The sequence below is a fragment of the Zingiber officinale genome, chromosome 2A (assembly GCF_018446385.1).
Source record: "Zingiber officinale cultivar Zhangliang chromosome 2A, Zo_v1.1, whole genome shotgun sequence".
NCBI lineage: Eukaryota > Viridiplantae > Streptophyta > Magnoliopsida > Zingiberales > Zingiberaceae > Zingiber > Zingiber officinale.
This window is the reverse complement of record NC_055988.1, coordinates 21,690,035-21,708,083: the sequence shown is the minus strand read 5'-3', so window position 1 is coordinate 21,708,083 and position 18,049 is coordinate 21,690,035. Positions and strand designations below refer to the sequence as shown.

General features: G+C 36.1%; 2 protein-coding genes across 2 annotated transcripts; one reads left to right on the top strand and one right to left on the bottom strand.

The window, feature by feature from the left end:
• Nucleotides 1-2,795: 2,795 nt before the first annotated feature.
• LOC122040923 (zinc finger protein CONSTANS-LIKE 13-like) lies at nt 2,796-12,133 on the bottom strand. Its single transcript, XM_042600412.1, has 4 exons — nt 11,418-12,133; nt 10,812-11,018; nt 3,475-3,749; nt 2,796-3,215 (listed from the first exon to the last, which is right to left on the bottom strand). Exons 1-4 carry the CDS (start codon nt 11,976-11,978, stop codon nt 3,119-3,121), a joined length of 1,140 nt encoding a protein of 379 aa, XP_042456346.1. The 5' UTR covers nt 11,979-12,133; the 3' UTR covers nt 2,796-3,118.
• Nucleotides 12,134-15,012: 2,879 nt separating this feature from the next.
• Nucleotides 15,013-17,839, top strand: LOC122044451 (E3 ubiquitin-protein ligase MIEL1-like). Its single transcript, XM_042604927.1, has 12 exons — nt 15,013-15,151; nt 15,240-15,327; nt 15,410-15,448; nt 15,530-15,562; nt 15,651-15,728; nt 15,826-15,869; nt 15,953-15,993; nt 16,700-16,782; nt 16,851-16,942; nt 17,040-17,109; nt 17,205-17,246; nt 17,463-17,839. Exons 1-12 carry the CDS (start codon nt 15,099-15,101, stop codon nt 17,586-17,588), a joined length of 789 nt encoding a protein of 262 aa, XP_042460861.1. The 5' UTR covers nt 15,013-15,098; the 3' UTR covers nt 17,589-17,839.
• Nucleotides 17,840-18,049: the final 210 nt, after the last annotated feature.

The following is an 18,049-nucleotide window of genomic DNA, read 5'->3' as shown; positions in this document are numbered from 1 at the left end:
CTGAGAGTAATAAGATAAATTTTTATCTATTAAGAGTTAAAATAAATGAATCTATTTGTTAAGCGGTAAGTGAAAAAAAAAATATTAGTGCAGGTTAAAAGCGTTGGTTAAAAATGTCTTTAAGTGGAAGAAAGAGAGTAGAAGGGGTTGTTGAGTATAAAAGCGGTCAAATTCAATTATATAATTTTGATATGTTTGATAAATTTTAAAGTTAAATTTAAAAAGATGTGATACAATGTAGATTGGGACTTTCATGCATGCGTTGTGGATCTGAGTAAGGACGTTCAAAAGTTATCCGGACGTTCGATCATTTTTTGGACGCTCTGACTCTTAAATCTATAGTACAGGCGAGAACGGACCAATCCGTAACGTATAAAGCCTGGTATGATTATGTTACTTGTGTCTCGAGAGAGTATGAACGGAGAATGAAATCCAAGTAGTTCATGGTCAATAGAATATTTTGTCATTTACTTATGAATAATGGGCAAATGAGCAGAGATCAATCGGATATTTAGCAAAAGAAAAATCTTATATCGATGCTGACAAATATAAAAATCTAATAGAAGTTGATAGAGGATCCATAGATGAAATATCTTGGGAAACGAAAATCGTAGGTAAAAGTCAATTAAATAATAACTAACACACAGAGAAGCTAGCCCTGAATTGTCAAAAATTATGAGTAAACAAATTGTATTCTAGACGTTGAATAGTTCTTTTACTTAGGTGATGGGTTTTAAGATCGAAATCAAAGACTTACTCGATTGATGATCACATTGAATCAACTAATATGATTAATTGACCAAGAATTTGATTGAAGGCATAAAGGTTTTATTTATAGTTGAATTGGTTCGATGAACCTTATTAGTTGACTAGAGATGTAATTCATGCAAATACAAATAGAAAGTATTAATGTGTTCGTCTTGACTAACATACAATAACAATAAATAAATCATTTTTTACTAGATAGCGCCGATTATATATATCTTTCTACATTATTAGAATCTATCCTTTACTATATTATTATTATTTATATTTAAATAAATTTTATCTTATTTTATTATTATTAATCAAAAAAAAAATTTCTTTCTCGTTTGATGTGTATATTTATCATAATTTCACATAACTTAATCTATCTATGTACATATTCGTATCATTTTAAACATGCCTCAAGAAATTTTATTTTAATAGATATAATTTCAATTTTCTCTTTAATATTTTCATTTATTATATTGTTCATCTTTGTATGTCTACATAACCTCTACTATATTATTATTTATATTTAAATAAATTTTATCTTATTTTACTATTATTAACCAAAGTTTTTTTGATTTTTTTTCTTTCTCGTTTGATACATCCATCTTTGTACATATTCGTATCATCTTAAATATGTCTAAAGAAATTTTCTTTTAATAGATATAATTTCAACTTTCTCTTTAATATGTTCATTTATTATATTGTTCATCTTTATATGTCTACATAACCATCTTAACTACCTTAATTAATATATACACACCGACAAATATGAGAGATTAAGCCACTTCTTTATAAGTCATGCAGTGAACGTTTTAGAAGATGTTTCAGGATAAAAATCTGTCTTCCTCAGCAACAACACAAACTTACAAACATTACAAACAAATACTTATCGAGTCATATCAGTATTACATGGAACAATTGGAAAAAAAAAACAAAATGGATTTCTGTTTGTTTTTCAGCATGTCATATCCATAGATGAAATGTCTTAGGAAACGAAAATCGTAGGTAAAAGTCAATTAAATAATAACTAAAACACAGAGAAGCTAGCCCTGAATTGTCAAAAATTATGAGTAAACAAATTGTATTCTAGACGTTGAATAGTTAGTTTACTTAGGTGATGGGTCGATTGAGAAATAAATATTTTAAGATCGAAATCAAAGACTTACTCGATTGATGATCACATTGAATCAACTAATATGATTAATTGACCAAGAATTTGATTGAAGGCATAAAGGTTTTATTTCTAGTTGAATTGGTTCGATCACCGATACCTTATTAGTTGACTAGAGATGTAATTCATGCAAATGCAAATAGAAAGTATTAATGTGTTCATCTTGGCTAATATACAATAACAATAAATAAATCATTTTTTACTAGATAGCGCCGATTATATATCGTTCTAAGTTATTAGAATCTATCCTCTACTATATTATTATTATTATTTATATTTAAATAATAAATTTTATTTTATTTTACTATTATTAACCAAAGTTTTTTTTTCTTTCTCGTTTGATGTGTATATTTATCATAATTTCACATAACTTAATCTATCTATGTACATATTCGTACCATCTTAAACATGTCTCAAGAAATTTTATTTTAATAAATATAATTTTAATTTTCTCTTTAATATTTTCATTTATTATATTGTTCATCTTTGTATGTCTACATAACCCTCTACTATATTATTATTTATATTTAAATAAATTTTAAATAAATTTTATCTTACTTTACTATTATTAACTAAATTTTTTTTTATTTTTTTTCTTTCTCGTTTGATGTGTATATGTATCATAATTTCATATCACCTAACTTGATCATCTATCTAGGTACATATTCGTATCATCTTAAACATATCTACAAAAATTTTCTTTTAATAGATATAATTTCAACTTTCTCTTTAATATTTTCATTTCTTATATTAGTCATCTTTATATATCTATACAACCATCTTAACTATCTTAATTAATATATACACACCGACAAATATGAGAGATTAAGCCACTTCTTTATAAGTCATGCAGTGAACGTTTTAGAAGATGTTTCAGGATAAAAATCTCTCTTCCTCAGCAACAACACAAACTTACAAACATTACAAACAAATACTTATCGAGTCATATCAGTATTACATGGAACAATTGGAAAACAAAAACAAAAACAAAATGGATTTCTGTTTGTTTTTAAGCATGTCATATAATATATATAGATAAGTATTTAAGCATGTTTATAAGAATACAAAATACTTGTCCTCCCATTAAACAATGTGCATCAATCATTTGCTCAAGATCTGCCGGATTTTATCCATCTCGTCTGAATTGGGTGGTGATTGCTACCTGCATTTCTTGACATACTACTCATCGATATTTCACTGATTCGGGTTCACTTTAGCAAACCGACCCTTGATTCTCAGCCTGGTATCAGCTCGTATCTTCCGTGATTCATATCTTATCAGTTTATCATATCTGCTTAGTTAAAGAAGAAGATAGAGAAATCAATAGAGGTAGAAAGTTACAGTTCACAATGGCGGAGCCACGTTGATGGCTACCCGGACTGTAAGCCGGGGGCCCAACAATAGTGGAAAGGAGATTTACGGGAAGAGAAAGGGAAAAAAGTGAAGAAAAGAAGAGGCTAGTCAGGGTGACGATGTCGGCGTCTGCCCTCATGGCCCACAGCCCAAGTAGATCACCTAGGCTTGCTCAATAAAGACACCTTAATTCTTACCTGCGTGTCTTCCTCTTCTCCTTGTACCGTGAGATCATCGAGCTTCGGTCTGGGCAAGCTAAAAGTTGCTTTGTATCTTTAGGGCCTGAGTCTTCATTAGAATGGATTATATCAGTGGCATGATGTGGACATGCATCGACTTCAATAGCACCATTCAGAGATTTCAAATTTACAATAGAAGAGCTTCCATTATATTCCCCACAAGGATTCAACAAATCCAGTGTACTCAAGACTTCTTGACCTTCATCGGCTTGATTGCACTCAGGAATAATGTTCTGCACATTAAAAGAGTTTCTAACATCTCAGTTCTTTTCTTTCCCTCCAAAAAGAGAAGTTTCTTTTGCAAATTCACTGTAACAACAATTCTAATTTCATTTTCTTGTTGAAGTACTCTAAGAATGAAAGTTTATCAGCTAGCGGGATACACTGCTTCAAATGAATCTTAGAAAAACTGGTCAACAAGATTGTGGATTCTGAGTAATTTCAGTAAAATTGAGCTGATGGTAGTGAGCACTGCAGTTTGCTTCATCAAAAATAACACAATTATTGACAAACAAAGTTAAAAGTAACATAATTATTGACAAACAAAGTTAAGTGATTACTCTAAGATGAACTTAGCAACATGAGTTCTTGGGCAGTTCTTTTTTGGTCTTCTTGTATGGTTTTCATTTTTTTCATTTTACATTTTTTTAGTGTTATGTTAGTTAATTTCTTTAAAGGTCTCCATGTATATAGGGGTGGGAAAAAATATTAAAAATTTGGTATACCGTACAGACCGTACTAAAATTTACCGAAATATACCGATTTTACGGTATACCAAAAAATTTGGTACGGTGTAATAGGATTTATATCAAAATTTTTAATATACTATACCAATACCGAAATTTTACTATAAACGATATGGAATTAATACCATACCGGAATTTCGATATACCGATATCGGTATGAAATTTTTTTATACCGAATTTTTCGGTACGATAAGGTATACCAGTTGATGGTTCGGTATACCGTGCCGAACCACCCCTAGATGTATACATCAATAAACTTACACTAATAAGATATGCTTGTTTATGTGTTTCTTCTATATTCTCTGATGAGTAGCTATCGGTTGTGCAAATGAATGCATTTAGTAATACCATTCTTCTATATTCAAAAGTGCTTAAAAGACTCCAAGGACAATGATTGTAATTTACTCTCTAGTCTTTCATTGTCTTAGAAAGAGTAAAAATTATTCGAGAGCATAATTAAGTTGGGTGTTGTAGAGGTTTTATCTCATTACCTCTTTTAAAGGGGAGATTCACAATGGATTTGTGGGGCTGATGCACCAAATGCATCATAGGCTGTGCAGTAAAAATAGGATCTCCAAACTATGTAAAATTGTGTTAGTTGTGTTGTTTGCAAATTTACTATTTTTTTGTGATTTGTATATTTGACACAAACATATATATTCAACACTGACATTATCGTCTTCTTTGCATTTTGTACAATATTCAAATGATTAAAGCTCACTATATATTCAACCATCTCACACACCCTAATAGTCGGTATCAAAGCCTAGGACTAAGATTTTAGCAGATAAGATTGCTCTACTACCATCCTATTAGTTGGTATTAGAGTGGGTGTTCTAAATTTAAAGATTAACATCCAAAGAGCAATGGTTAGAAACCATTATCATCCTCCCACTTAAGTGATGGAATAAATTGGATATTGGAAGATGAGAATGGAGGCATTTATTAGAATAGATCTTGATGTATTGATGGTGGTAATGGTAAAAGGACAAAAGGACCCAAAGGACAGTTCGGTGCATGAAGCTCCGGCCCGTGCGAGATCTCGGGAAAGGGTTGAACCACATTAGTTTTATTGTACGCAACCTTACATTGCATTTTGTAAGAGACCGTTTCTGTGACTCGAACTCATGACCTCAAGATCACATGGCAACAACTTTACCACAGTGCCAAGGCTCCCTAAAATGATACAAGGACTCAACAGGTGATAATAGGAAACCTAATAAAAGGAGAAAATAGACAAAGGATCATCAAAAAATATAAAACAAATCAAAGGGCTAAAGAAATTATGAAGGGGTATAAAGACCAATTGAAGGTAATAATCTAAATTGGATATAAAAATAGTAATAGAATCTTAGTAAAGAATATCAATCAATACTATTTCTTTTACCTATTTTAGAATCTGTTTTAGATATGGATCAAATTTTTGTTTGCTGACATAGTCGAGTGGTAAGGCAAAATTGGTGTTGCCCTATCAAAGTTTGGTCTAGACCGCTAGATTGCTTAGATGATTAAAATCATACTACAAGGAGAAGGGATCTCCTGGACCCCTTGTCATGGTCCCCTCCTAGTCTACTCCACAATTGGCACATCAGATCATGGCCAGAATCCGACCATAATCGGCTGCGATCTCTCTTGGGTTCACCTTCCTTCCCACCGAAGTTGTAGTTTGGGTCGGGGCAGGCGGCCAAAGACCACCGGCGGTGGGCGGGCCGCCCCCTCTGCTCAACGCCTGACAGCCCGCCCATCGCCAACGGCCTCCAACCAGGCCCCGACCCAAACTACAACCTGGGTGGGAAGGTGAACCCAAGAGAGATTGTAGCCAATTGTGGCCAGATTCCGACCGCGATCTGATGTGCCAATTGTGGAGTGGACAAGGAGGGGACCGAGACAAGGGGTCCAGGAGATCCCTTCTATACTACAAGGTAATTGTTCACCTGGTTCACCAAACCTAACATTGTTGGGATTGCATGACTCGATCAAAAGAATGAAAAATATTTTAAATTTTTATTTAGCCTGATCAAGCTTTCTGCAGATTAAATCAAACAACATATATAACATCAAGTTGATGAAAATGATATTTATACCTTAGGGTCTAATTAGTTCAAGTGCCTAGCCTCTATGTCATTCACACCAGTGTGCCACCTCGAGCACAGAGGAGGAGAAACTAGTGTCCAGACATCCAACATTCTTCAAGAGAAAGGTGGAGATCGATCAACAATTAGACAATCAAACAGAAGAAGAATGGAGGACCATTTGCCAACCCCTAGTCAAACTTAATGAGGAAAAAGCAATGATCAGATTGCTAATTATCCCAATTTAAAGAGTTGCATTCTATTCTAATTTAAGAGATGTCGCCTTCTCAATTAATTCCATAAAAAGAAAATCAAAATGTAACTTTACAATTAAGAATTGTGTAACAATTCGACTTAGTTGGGTTCTTTAAATATCTCCAATATTTAAATCTAGTTGACTCTTTAATTTTAACATGCTCCTCTGTGTTTAATTAAATAAGTTAATTGATAAATTTAATTCAATTAAACCCCTCAAATTTAAGTAAACTAATTAATCACCTAGTGAGCAATTATTAACGACATACTATAAATGACAACTCTTTGGTTTGCATGAAGGCTGTTAGAAGATTCCACTATTCACAAAGCCTTTCACATTGAAGGTTTCCTGCAATTCAATCATCTTATCATCTTACGGTATGACTTCAAATTTGAAATACTATGTCCCTTCGACCCACTTCATAATGTCATTTAATTTCCCAGAAAATCTACTTGTAAAAAATGAATTGAGAACACCTTAATTCAACTTTCAATATGCACAAATTCCACAAGTGTTGTATCGAATGGTTTTTAGCAGATCTCTTAACAGAGGTCGTGTTGTATGAACTATGCACCAACGTTTATGTCGATCCACAATTTCAAGTCTTAAATGAGTTGCACTCGTTTGTTTGAGAATTTGCACAAAAACTAGGTAGCCACCAAATGGATTCTCACAGCGAGTTACATTCGGTGTTTTGTTCCTCAACTTGCATAGCTGCTAAAAAGGCCCTTGTCACACACTCACACTCCTCTCTCTTGCGCGCAATCAAAGGTGGTCTTTGTCGCCACACTTTCTCCCCTTAAGCCACATCGGACACTACCCTTCTAATTCCTCTTTCAATCCAAAGTCACATCCACCTTCACACCTCAAGAGGAAACAACATTGTTGCCTTCCCCTTAAATCTATAAACGAGTTGCACTCATTTTGTACGAGAAGTTCCATATAGACTAGGTACTAGGTAGCTACCAAATGGATTCTCAAAGCAAATCGTATCCAATGAGTTGTTCCTCAATTTGTATAACTGCTTAAATAAACCCTTGTAACACTCCTCTTTCACTGCGCATTCAAATGCAATCTTTATTGCCACCCTTTCTCCATTTAAGCCAGATCGAACATCACCCTTCTACTAATTCCTCCTCCAATCAAAAATCAGCCACAAAAATATCTTGTTTGCTAACTCCTTGGACTGAGTCAACTGATTCATATTATTCAACTCATCCACTAGTTGACTTGTCACCCTTTCTCCATTTAAGCCAGATCGAACATCACCCTTCTACTAATTCCTCCTCCAATCAAAAATCAGCCACAAAATATCTTGTTTGCTAACTCCTTGGACTGAGTCAACTGATTCATATTAGTCAACTCATCCACTAGTTGACTTGTCCAACAATCGATTATATTCTAACACCAGTCAACTAATAAATCCCAAACCTCAAATCCACTTAGGGTATTGAGTTTCTTGGTCACCAATTGATCATTAACCATCACCAGTCGATTGTTGATACTGATTACCTACCTCTAAGGTTGAGTTCGTCTATGTTGGACTCTACCCTTGTCCCCCATGATTACATGTTACTTACACTCAGCTCACCGGAGTCTTACCATGCAGCTTGACTTTTCCCCTCAGCCATTTAACATTAGGCCATACATCCCTCGGATTCACTTGAACCCTCGGCTCCTCCACGTGCCATCCTTCACGCCTCTTGCCTTCATAGTCTACTTCCAGTCCCAGGGTGTAGCGCAGACAGTGGGCGCATGACATCTCTGACATAATGGCTAGGATCGATTCTCAGAAACTGATGACCTCGGATTTACCCCACCATGCATCTATGACCTATGTACCTACATTTACCTCCCTCGATATTCGTGGGGCCAACACTAAGGGACTGTTAAGATAGTGGATCTACCTTTTTTTTCATAGTCTACCTCCAACTGTTGTCGTCCTTGTTGCCTTGATGCTCCGCATCATATAATCCCTCTATTTACTTCATGCAACCTTCTTCGATCTTTATGGAATTCAAGCCATCGAGTTGCCACTTGGAATGTTCCAGAGTTACTCCAATACCATCTCAGTGCTCCTCGTCTTGGTGCCCCTCAAACGTGTCATACTATCCTTCTCCAATCTAAGAGGACCTCCAAGACACTCTGCATGCCACCTTAACCACGCTGAGCCATCAACTATATGAGCTCTCCAAGCTCCATATATGTTCCTACATGCTCTTACACACTCAAGCACACACATCAAATACACATGACAATGTATAACTTAAATCCACTTGGGTACTGGGTTTCCTAGTCACTAATTGGCTATTGTCCGTCACTAATCGTTGATCCTGAGTACGACCACCACTAAGGTTGAGTCCACCTATATTGAGTTCTACCCTTATCCCCCATGGGTACAGGTCACTTAATACTCACAACTCATCGACGTTTTACCATGTAGCTTGACTTTGCCTCTCAGACATCTATCATTAGGTCATACGTCCCTTGGATGAACTCAAGCCATCGGCTCCTCCACATGTCATCTTTCATGTGGTCATGCCTCTTACCTTCATAGTCTACCTCCAAAGTTGCCGTCCTTGCTACCTCGATGCTCCTTGTTTTGTAATCAATCGATCTTTCTCATGAAACCTTCTCTTATCTCTATGGACCTCGAGTCATCATGTTGCAAAGCAGAGCTACTCTCATGCCACCTCAATGCTCCTCGTCTTATGGTCCCTTGAACGTCTCCTTCTCCGATCTAAGAGGACCTCCAAGACACTGAGCGTGCCACCTTGACCACGCCAAGCCATCAACCATATGAACTCTCCAAACTCCATGTATGTTCCTGCATGCCCTTGCGCACTGAACATGTACATATCCAATACACATAGTAATGTCTAATTTAAATCCTTTGCCCAAATATGAAAATCCAAAATCACACCGGACCACTTGGAGCACAATTGCACCAAAAAATGGTTGTTATATTAAGCCTGAGTAGCTTAGACAATGATTGAACCTAAGAAAGTTAATGGGTTAATTTTCTCTTTGGGTAGGTCATTATGCTAAAGCTCACCTCAACAATATGTTAGGTTAAATTAGTACAACTTTTACCATACATGCACCATTTTAAATGTTATGTTGCATTTCTACTATAGCTATGCAGTATTTATTAATTCAATAAATTACCACCTAGTCAAGTCAACCACTTCACATACATATATATAGGCTTCTTATTGGCGCTGGGAGCGAGTGTATTCACCTTTTACCATCATGTAGGTTTCTTATTAATTCCCCCATGGGCTTAGCTGAGATGGTAAGTGGATGACAAATTTTCCCAATAAGCGAAGGGTCAAATCCCAAGGCTGGTGAGGCGTAAATACCTACACTCCGACACAACTCACCCTCCCATCTATCTTACCTTTCTCAGTTAGCGTGATTTACGTCCCTCGTTATGGTCTTGGGGTAGGTTGACAGGGGCGCTGGGGGCGAGCATAATTGTCTTTTACCCAATATCGGCTTCTTATTAAGGAAAAAATAAGGTCATTCTCTTTCTGTTAATTTACCATTTTATGCAAGAAAATAATCAAACCATTTTCCAAGTCATGACTAAATGCCATCCTCATAAAAAAACATGTGATAAAGTATATGTGGTTTCATCATATAAATGCAATAATGGGAATTAAGTTCCACCTGCATCTCTTTTTCTCCTACTATCTACTAAGATCTAGTTAGTCAAATGACAGCATGAACTATAAACATAAAAATATGATAGTGTGAATTTTCCAAAAATTGGAGAAATAAAATTTAGATGTAAAATGGGAAAGAATGATAAATAAAATCTTAGTGATCTAGATAATCTGTGCAGGATGGCAAAGATAGCTTGAAGCTACAATAAATAGAGCGATTGACGGCTTTAAATTACTTTGTTTATAGTATACAGTGATGAAACTATTATATTAACTGAAGGAAGGTAACTTTTTAGAAAAAAACAAGCATTCAGGTAAGAAGAATGATAAAAAGCTAACATTCAGGTAAGAAGAATAAAATAGCACTAAATTCCCATAAATGGCATACTCATACCTGACTCCCAACAAGAGCAACAGTGTTAAACATTCAACATCTCCAATATCATGCATAAAACAATCAAGGTAGTGATATTGCAATGATATAAACCAATTGTTTACAGAGATACTATTAGCAAGAAAAGATGAACAACTCATAAAATAGGCATAATCATACCTTAGGAGTAGTTGCCGCAATCCAGGAACTGCTAACAGCAGAGCCAATATAATTACTTTCAATTTCCTTTTCTTGAACCAAAGAAAATGATTCTGTCACTGGCTCCCCAAATCCTTTGTCTTGACTAGCATATCCTTCAAGCTTTTCAAGTTCACGAATTTGCCAAATCAACTCCTCTTTATGTTTCCAGAAAGTTGAATTTCGATGCTGATGCAAAAACATCCAAAAAGTAAGAACATTTATTCACCTAGATATAAGCTAGTAAATCATAGGCTGCATTAGACAGTATTTGTTTGTTGAATTGGACAGTACACACTCACTAGTGAAAGATCATATTCTGAAACACAAATAAGAATGGTAATTTCATTTAAGCAACACGACAAGGATGAGCAAACTAGTAAATCCTAGAGCACTTAATACACTCAGTTTCACTGCCGCTAGCATCATACAGTTCATTGAGTTATTCTCGAGGCACAGGTAGAGTACTGGTAGACATAAGAATTTTCTTCTTCAAGACGAAATAAAACAACAGAAGTAGTAATTCATCTAAAGAATGAAAGAGTAGAAAAGGGGGAAAAAAGGGACAATTTTGATTGATTCGCATACTTTTGGAAGTGGAGGGAGTCCCATAGCTTGAAACCCATGGCTGGCAGTGGTGGGAACTATGAGATCTTCCAAACTGAGCACCGGTTTCGCTTCCCAAACGCTAGCATCTTCTACCAAGTAGTCGCCCACCTCATCCCTCTCTCCACCCAACAACTCCTTCTCGTCGGCTCCAATCCCGAGCAGTCCGAACAGCCCCACGGCCGAGGGGCACCCGACGAAATCATCAACAGGGCGACGGTCGTGCAGCGGATGAGACCGGCGGTGGGCGTCGAAGTCGCAGTTGGAACAGAGGAGCGCGCGGCAGTGGGAGGAGGCGCAGAGGATGGAGGCAGGCGCGGAGCGGCAGCCGTCGCAGAGGAGCGCGCGCCGGTGCTGGGAGGACACTACGTTGGCGTTGTGGACATGCCGGTCGCAGGCGATGCAGAGCCGGGCGGCGTCGGCCCGGCAGAACAAGAGCGCCCTTGCGTTCCCACAAAAATCGCAACTTTCTTCATCAATTCCTCCTCCTCCTCCTCCTCGGTTTACCTGCCCTATCTCTGATGCTTCTTCCTCTTGCCCCATTGCTTGAATTGCTTCAATCTTCTTCCGCTCGAACTGGATTGGCCGTGCCGAGCAATGGCGGCGACGACGGGGAATAAATGGCACAACATGTTGATTGAAACATCTAGCGTGGCCAAAATAGGATCAATGGACCACAAAGAATAGAAGTGTCTCGAAGCATTCAATTCATGGTGGTAAAAAGGCGAGACCGTCCCGAGGAGGCACTCGAAGCATTCAATTCGTACGTTGACACATTACACAACATGGTGAGAGTTGGAAGATTGCTTTTCGTCGTTTTCTTTTATTTGTGATTATGCCTTTTGTCTTTCATCAAATTGATTTTAATTATATATAAAATTGTTTTTGATCCGGAAGCTAAGCATGACCTACTTAGGGAGTGTGTGAGAGAATTTTTATTTATTTAAAAGTGATTCACACATTATTTTAGAAAATTATAGTACGAGTGTTTAAAAAATAAAATTTAAAAGTTAATATAAAATAAGGTTGGAGTGTTGGATGAATAATTATTTTTAAATACAAATTATTTGATCATTGAATAATTGCTATGATCGTCTAGATGAGGTAAATAGGTGAATCTGTAAATTTAAAATTTTCATTAAATACTTTAAAAATACAAGACTTTTATAAAAATTAGACAAAAATTAAAAAAAAACAGATTTGTTATGAGCACCCCTAAAATAAAGTCAAAGATATTCAGCCATACAATTTATTTTAAAAATGTCATTTATTTAATAGTTGTTGGGCAGCTGTTATAATGGATAGAAATTTTGATGTCACTGTTATAAAGCCATCGACCATTATATCAAAATAATTTTTCTAAATTTGATTAAAATTATTTAAATTTTATTAAAATTATTTTAAATTAATTAAAATTACTTTAAAATAATGGTAGAAATTACTAAGAGGGTGTTGGGCTAAACTTATTAAAAATAGTTTATAAGCTCGTACAACTTATAAGTTATTTTAGGAGCTTATAAGTTGTTAGATCTTATTTTAAAAATAAATTGTTAAAGTGTTTGGGTGAACTTATTACAATCAACTTAAAGGTATTGATGTGTTTGGTATTATAAGATCTTTTTATTAATAAAATTACCAAAAAGGGTATCATGCTATTAATAGAGAATTTTGAGATTTTTATTAATAGAGGGTTTTGGGCGAATTTTTGCACCGGGGGAGAGAAAATTAGAAAGAGGCATTGGCCGAGAAGATGACACAGCATTGGAAGAAAAGTAGGCGGAGATAAAAAGATATTAAGCTTATAAAAATTTATGGAGGATAAGATGAGGATTTATGAAATTATATAAAGATATTTTAGAGAAAAAAATTATTAAAATAAGATATTTTTTAAAAAAAGTGGGTCTTTCATACTTTTTTAAAAACAGCTTATTTTGACAGCTTATAAGCTGTTCGAAAAAAATTTTACCAAACAAATTTGAAGAGTTTATAAGCTCCAAAACAGCTTATAAGCTATTTTAGAGAGCTTATAAGCTGAGCCAAACACCCTCTAAGTAGTGGCTACAATACTTAGTTTCATAATTGCTACTTAAGAATCAATATCTTATACACTTTCTAATCCCCTAACTAAGATTTGGAATATCTTAGCCTGATTTCCTCTAAAATTTGGAGGGATCGATAGTGAGATGATAGAACTGATAAGTTCGAGAATGTGAGAGGGTCGATTGCACAACTATTCGATCAATGTTGTAAAAATACTAATGATTCTATCTAAAAGTTGAGAAGATGGTTAGTTAGGAATGTGACTCTGGTGTTAATTAGAAGAAGATTTTGCACTGTCCTGCAAAACCAAGAGCATTAGTGCTGGGCCAGAGAAGGAACCCTAGCGTTGGTCCTCCGACGCTCAAGTTAATGATCCGTGTATGAGGAGAAGAATAGTAAAAGACTGTAGTAATGAGCGTGTAGAATAATGAAGTATCGCATATCTCTGCATATGGATGGAGACCCCTTTTTATAGTATCACTGTAGCATTTGTGCACACATCCCAAAGTATATGCATATTTTATAAAGCGGCATAGCTAAAGACAAGTCGAAAGTGTCCTAACACATTTTCTTAAGTAAGCACGCAAATCTTTGATGTGACATGTTAGAAACTTCTAAAGTACTATTTGTTTGCTGAACATTCTCTGTTGTGGACGACACAAACTTCCAAAAGAGTACAGTAAGATATGTATATGGGTCATGCTATAGGCCGACCGAGGGCCTCTCGTCGAGACGCCACCAATTTGGTCGTACTAAATGGAGCTATTAGCTTGTTCTTCACTCGACTTTATTATTGTCGGAGAGGCACTTTATGTCTGATCGGACCTAAGGTCTGATCGGCCAGGGTTGTGGGCCGTGTAACTTAGTATTTAACTCTGAACCTTTATTGCAAGTTGTGGAGGGCGGCTGCTCAGATGATTCGATCGTCCTTTTATGGTTGACCGACTCTAGAGACCCGCTCGACCATTCACAATTCATGATTTCATAGTTCACTCAATCTTACAACTTTGACCATTTATCTTTGTGCTCCACGTTAGTTAATTTCCACTCTTTCGATCACTTTTGAAGGGGTGTATCTTTATCACAGTAACAACCGAAATAAAAAAAATATATTCTAGAGACGAAACAGGCTTTCTTTTGACTTAAAAAAGGATACTCATTTTATTATTATTGTTATTATTATTATTATTTTAATTTGGGACGCCAAATTTTAAGATCTTGCGGTCCCTTAACCAAAGTCTCAAGTAAAATATCCACGCGCATAAAGATAAGATTGTAGTCTCTGAACCAAAGATTCAAGCAAAATGCTCACATAGATAGAATAAGATTGTTGTTCGAGTGCTGTTCATCATCTAGAAGTGATTGCTACGGGAATCAGCCACTTCAACTGAACATTTTGACCCGCCAACTGAACTCAATGCTTGTTCCTAAATAACAATTATCTTTTGTTCAAGACATCGCAACCAACAAGCATTCTTTTGCCTTCTAATCTTCTACCGTCGCCTTATTTTTTAGCGGGCGCCGCCAACCACCGCCTTTAACTCATCCATATAAATTCTGAAGAGCTCCGCTGTGCTCTGCTTCTCCATAGCCGTTTTAACAAAAGCAAATTGTCTCCCGGGAATGGAGCTTTCCACTGACGATGCTCGACTGAGCTCCGGCAAGATGGAATATGGGTTTGTTAGCCGCACGCACCTCTCTGTCTTCTTCTTCTTCTTCTTCTTCTGATCCGACTTCTGAGTTTTTTCTCTCTGCACTTGGCAGATGCAAGCATTATAGGAGAAGGTGCATGCTTCGAACACCCTGCTGCAGCCAAATCTTTCACTGCCGCCACTGTCACAATGAGTCCACGGTATCAGCCGCTAAGTTCTCTCCTTGCTGTTCCCTGTTTTAATATGTATATATGTATTTGGCATTTTGATCTTTGCACACAGAAGGAGCGTCATGAAATGTGCCGGTTTGAAGTTGAAACCGTGAGTTCCGGATCCCTGAACATTTCTCCGAGTAGGTTTTGTGCACTTTCTCTTCATCCGTAAACTTTGGTGGATTTGCAGGTCATCTGTGCAATTTGTGGCACCGAGCAAAGTGTGAGTGGAGATGAATCTTAGAAATTCTTGAACCTTTCGTCGTGTTTGCTTGGCTACAAGTTTACCCTTGTTTGCCATGTTTCCACAGGTTGCACAGGTCTGTTCCAACTGTGGGATCAACATGGGAGAGTATTTCTGTGAGATTTGCAAGTTTCATGATGATGATGTAACGTTACTATTCATCAATGGATGATCGCGGCCTTTCTGATATATACATGATTTGGTCTTTTCTCATGTTTGTATATTGTTTGTTGATTTTCCAGATTGAGAAAGGGCAGTTTCATTGCAAGGACTGTGGAATCTGCAGGTCAGCTATAGCTTCTATGTGTTCTTGTGTTCATTCATACTGAAAGTAAGAGGCTTATTCAAGGTGATTGTGTGTCTGAGCAGAGTTGGTGGTCGAGCGAACTTCTTCCATTGCAAGAAATGTGGTGTGCTATTATTATCTTCTCCTTCCAAAGTTCTTGCTTTTTTCATTTGTTTTTCACTATGTTGCAATCTCCAAATGTATGCTTGGTTCATTAGATCACAGATAATGGAATCGAAGATCATGTTTTTTTTCTTTTTACCTTCATGGAATTGAACCTGATCTGTTGTCTATCTGTTATGCCAGATAATGTTCTCCTTCTAACAGTTACACAAGTTTTTGCTTCTTTGATAGATACTATAATATCAACATACTAGATTGAATCTCAAATCTAAGTAATTTTACTTATTTGTTCAGTAATCCATTAAAACTGAAAAGAACTGCTTAGAACATCTTTACTAGGACAGTAGGCCATATAGAAAGATGTGACAATTCCGATTTCAGATAAAGTGGATCTAGTAACAGAAAACTAGTATTGGATTCTGTGTTTCAAGCAATTTGAGATTGCTGAGCTGATGAACATATTAAGAAAAGCTTCATCCAGAGTTGATAAAATAACTTTACTGAAATAAAACAGTTAATGATACTGAGTTTTTTTTTCTTCGAGTTTTCAACATGCCATCTAAGAATGCTTGTTAGTTATGCCAGTATTCATTAGAAGAAACAAACTTTGTCTAAAGAATTGGTCAAATCTTAAATTTTCTGATTTCAGTTCCTTCAAAATTCCTTTGTTCCTCCAGTATCAAATTCTCTGTCAATATGTTATGTAGGATCCTGCTACTCTAATAGTTTGCTCAATAAGCATTCGTGTGTGGAGAACTCAATGCGACACCACTGTTCGATCTGTTACGAGGTCTGTAATGATGCCATCCATACTTAAGGTTTCTGAAACGATGTCTAATTGTTGGGAACTCAATGCAGTATCTCTTTGACTCACTGAAAGAAACAACTGTTCTCCAGTGTGGGCACACTATGCATTCAGACTGTCTCAATGAAATGTTGAAGCATGAAAAGTAAACATCAATGTTTCAGAACACTACTTACTTCAGATATCTGTTCATCTTTACCATTTGAAAAAATCTTATCTTGTTTTCGTTATCATGGATGTAGATATTGTTGCCCGATATGCTCCAAGTCAATAATGGACATGTCAAGTATCTGGAAGAAGTTGGATGAGGAGGTAAGAGAAAAATGTACCATTGATTTCTTGTTTCACTAGCGACATCCTTCTAGTAAAAGGTTAAAATGAATGATCTAAAGTTCTCTCTTTTGCAGATAGAAGCGACAGATATGCTGGGGAATTACAGATCAAGAAAGGTTAGTGCTGTTTCTACAAACTACTCCTGATGATGCCTCCATGATTCTGAACATTTTTTTTCTCTGGAAATTTTGAACTTTATCATACTTGATACACAATTAGGTTGCACTTCATACTCAACTTGTGTTCAAGAGTTAAGATGATTAGGAATTATTACTAAACTTTTCTTCTAAATGTTTAATACAGATGAGTGCTAATTTGCAGTGATTTTGTAGGTGTGGATCCTCTGCAATGACTGCAATCGCACTACCGAAGTCGTCTACCACATCATCGGCCAAAAATGCTCTCATTGCCACTCCTATAACACTCGCAAGATTTCGGCCCCTGTAATTCCTCAATGACTGGATCCCGCGCGTTTAGTTTGATTGCCTGATTGAATGATCTGTTGATGTATGCACCTACAATTATGGATGTCTTGGATTTGAACTACACCTAAAAAGCAAAGTCACAAACAAAGTAAGGCATTTGTAGATTTGAAGTATGCTTTTAAATGGCATGCAGATCACTCTCTCTTATTCTTATAATGATTTGTTGTTGAAAAATAGTTCTTTGTTATCATGTATCCCTATTTTATACATTGAAGAAATGTTAATGTGGTCGTTTATCGTTTGGAGTTTGATTGTATACTTTTTCCAAACAAACTTGGTTATTATGGAAGTAAGCAACTGAGTAGCCGACTCAATGTAAGTTTGAGCTTGGTCAACATATTACTATCGAGTTAGATCAGAATTTTTATTCGAATAGAGAGGACATTGTTGGTGCAATATCCCTCAGGTCAAGGCTGACCTGGTTGACCAAGCTT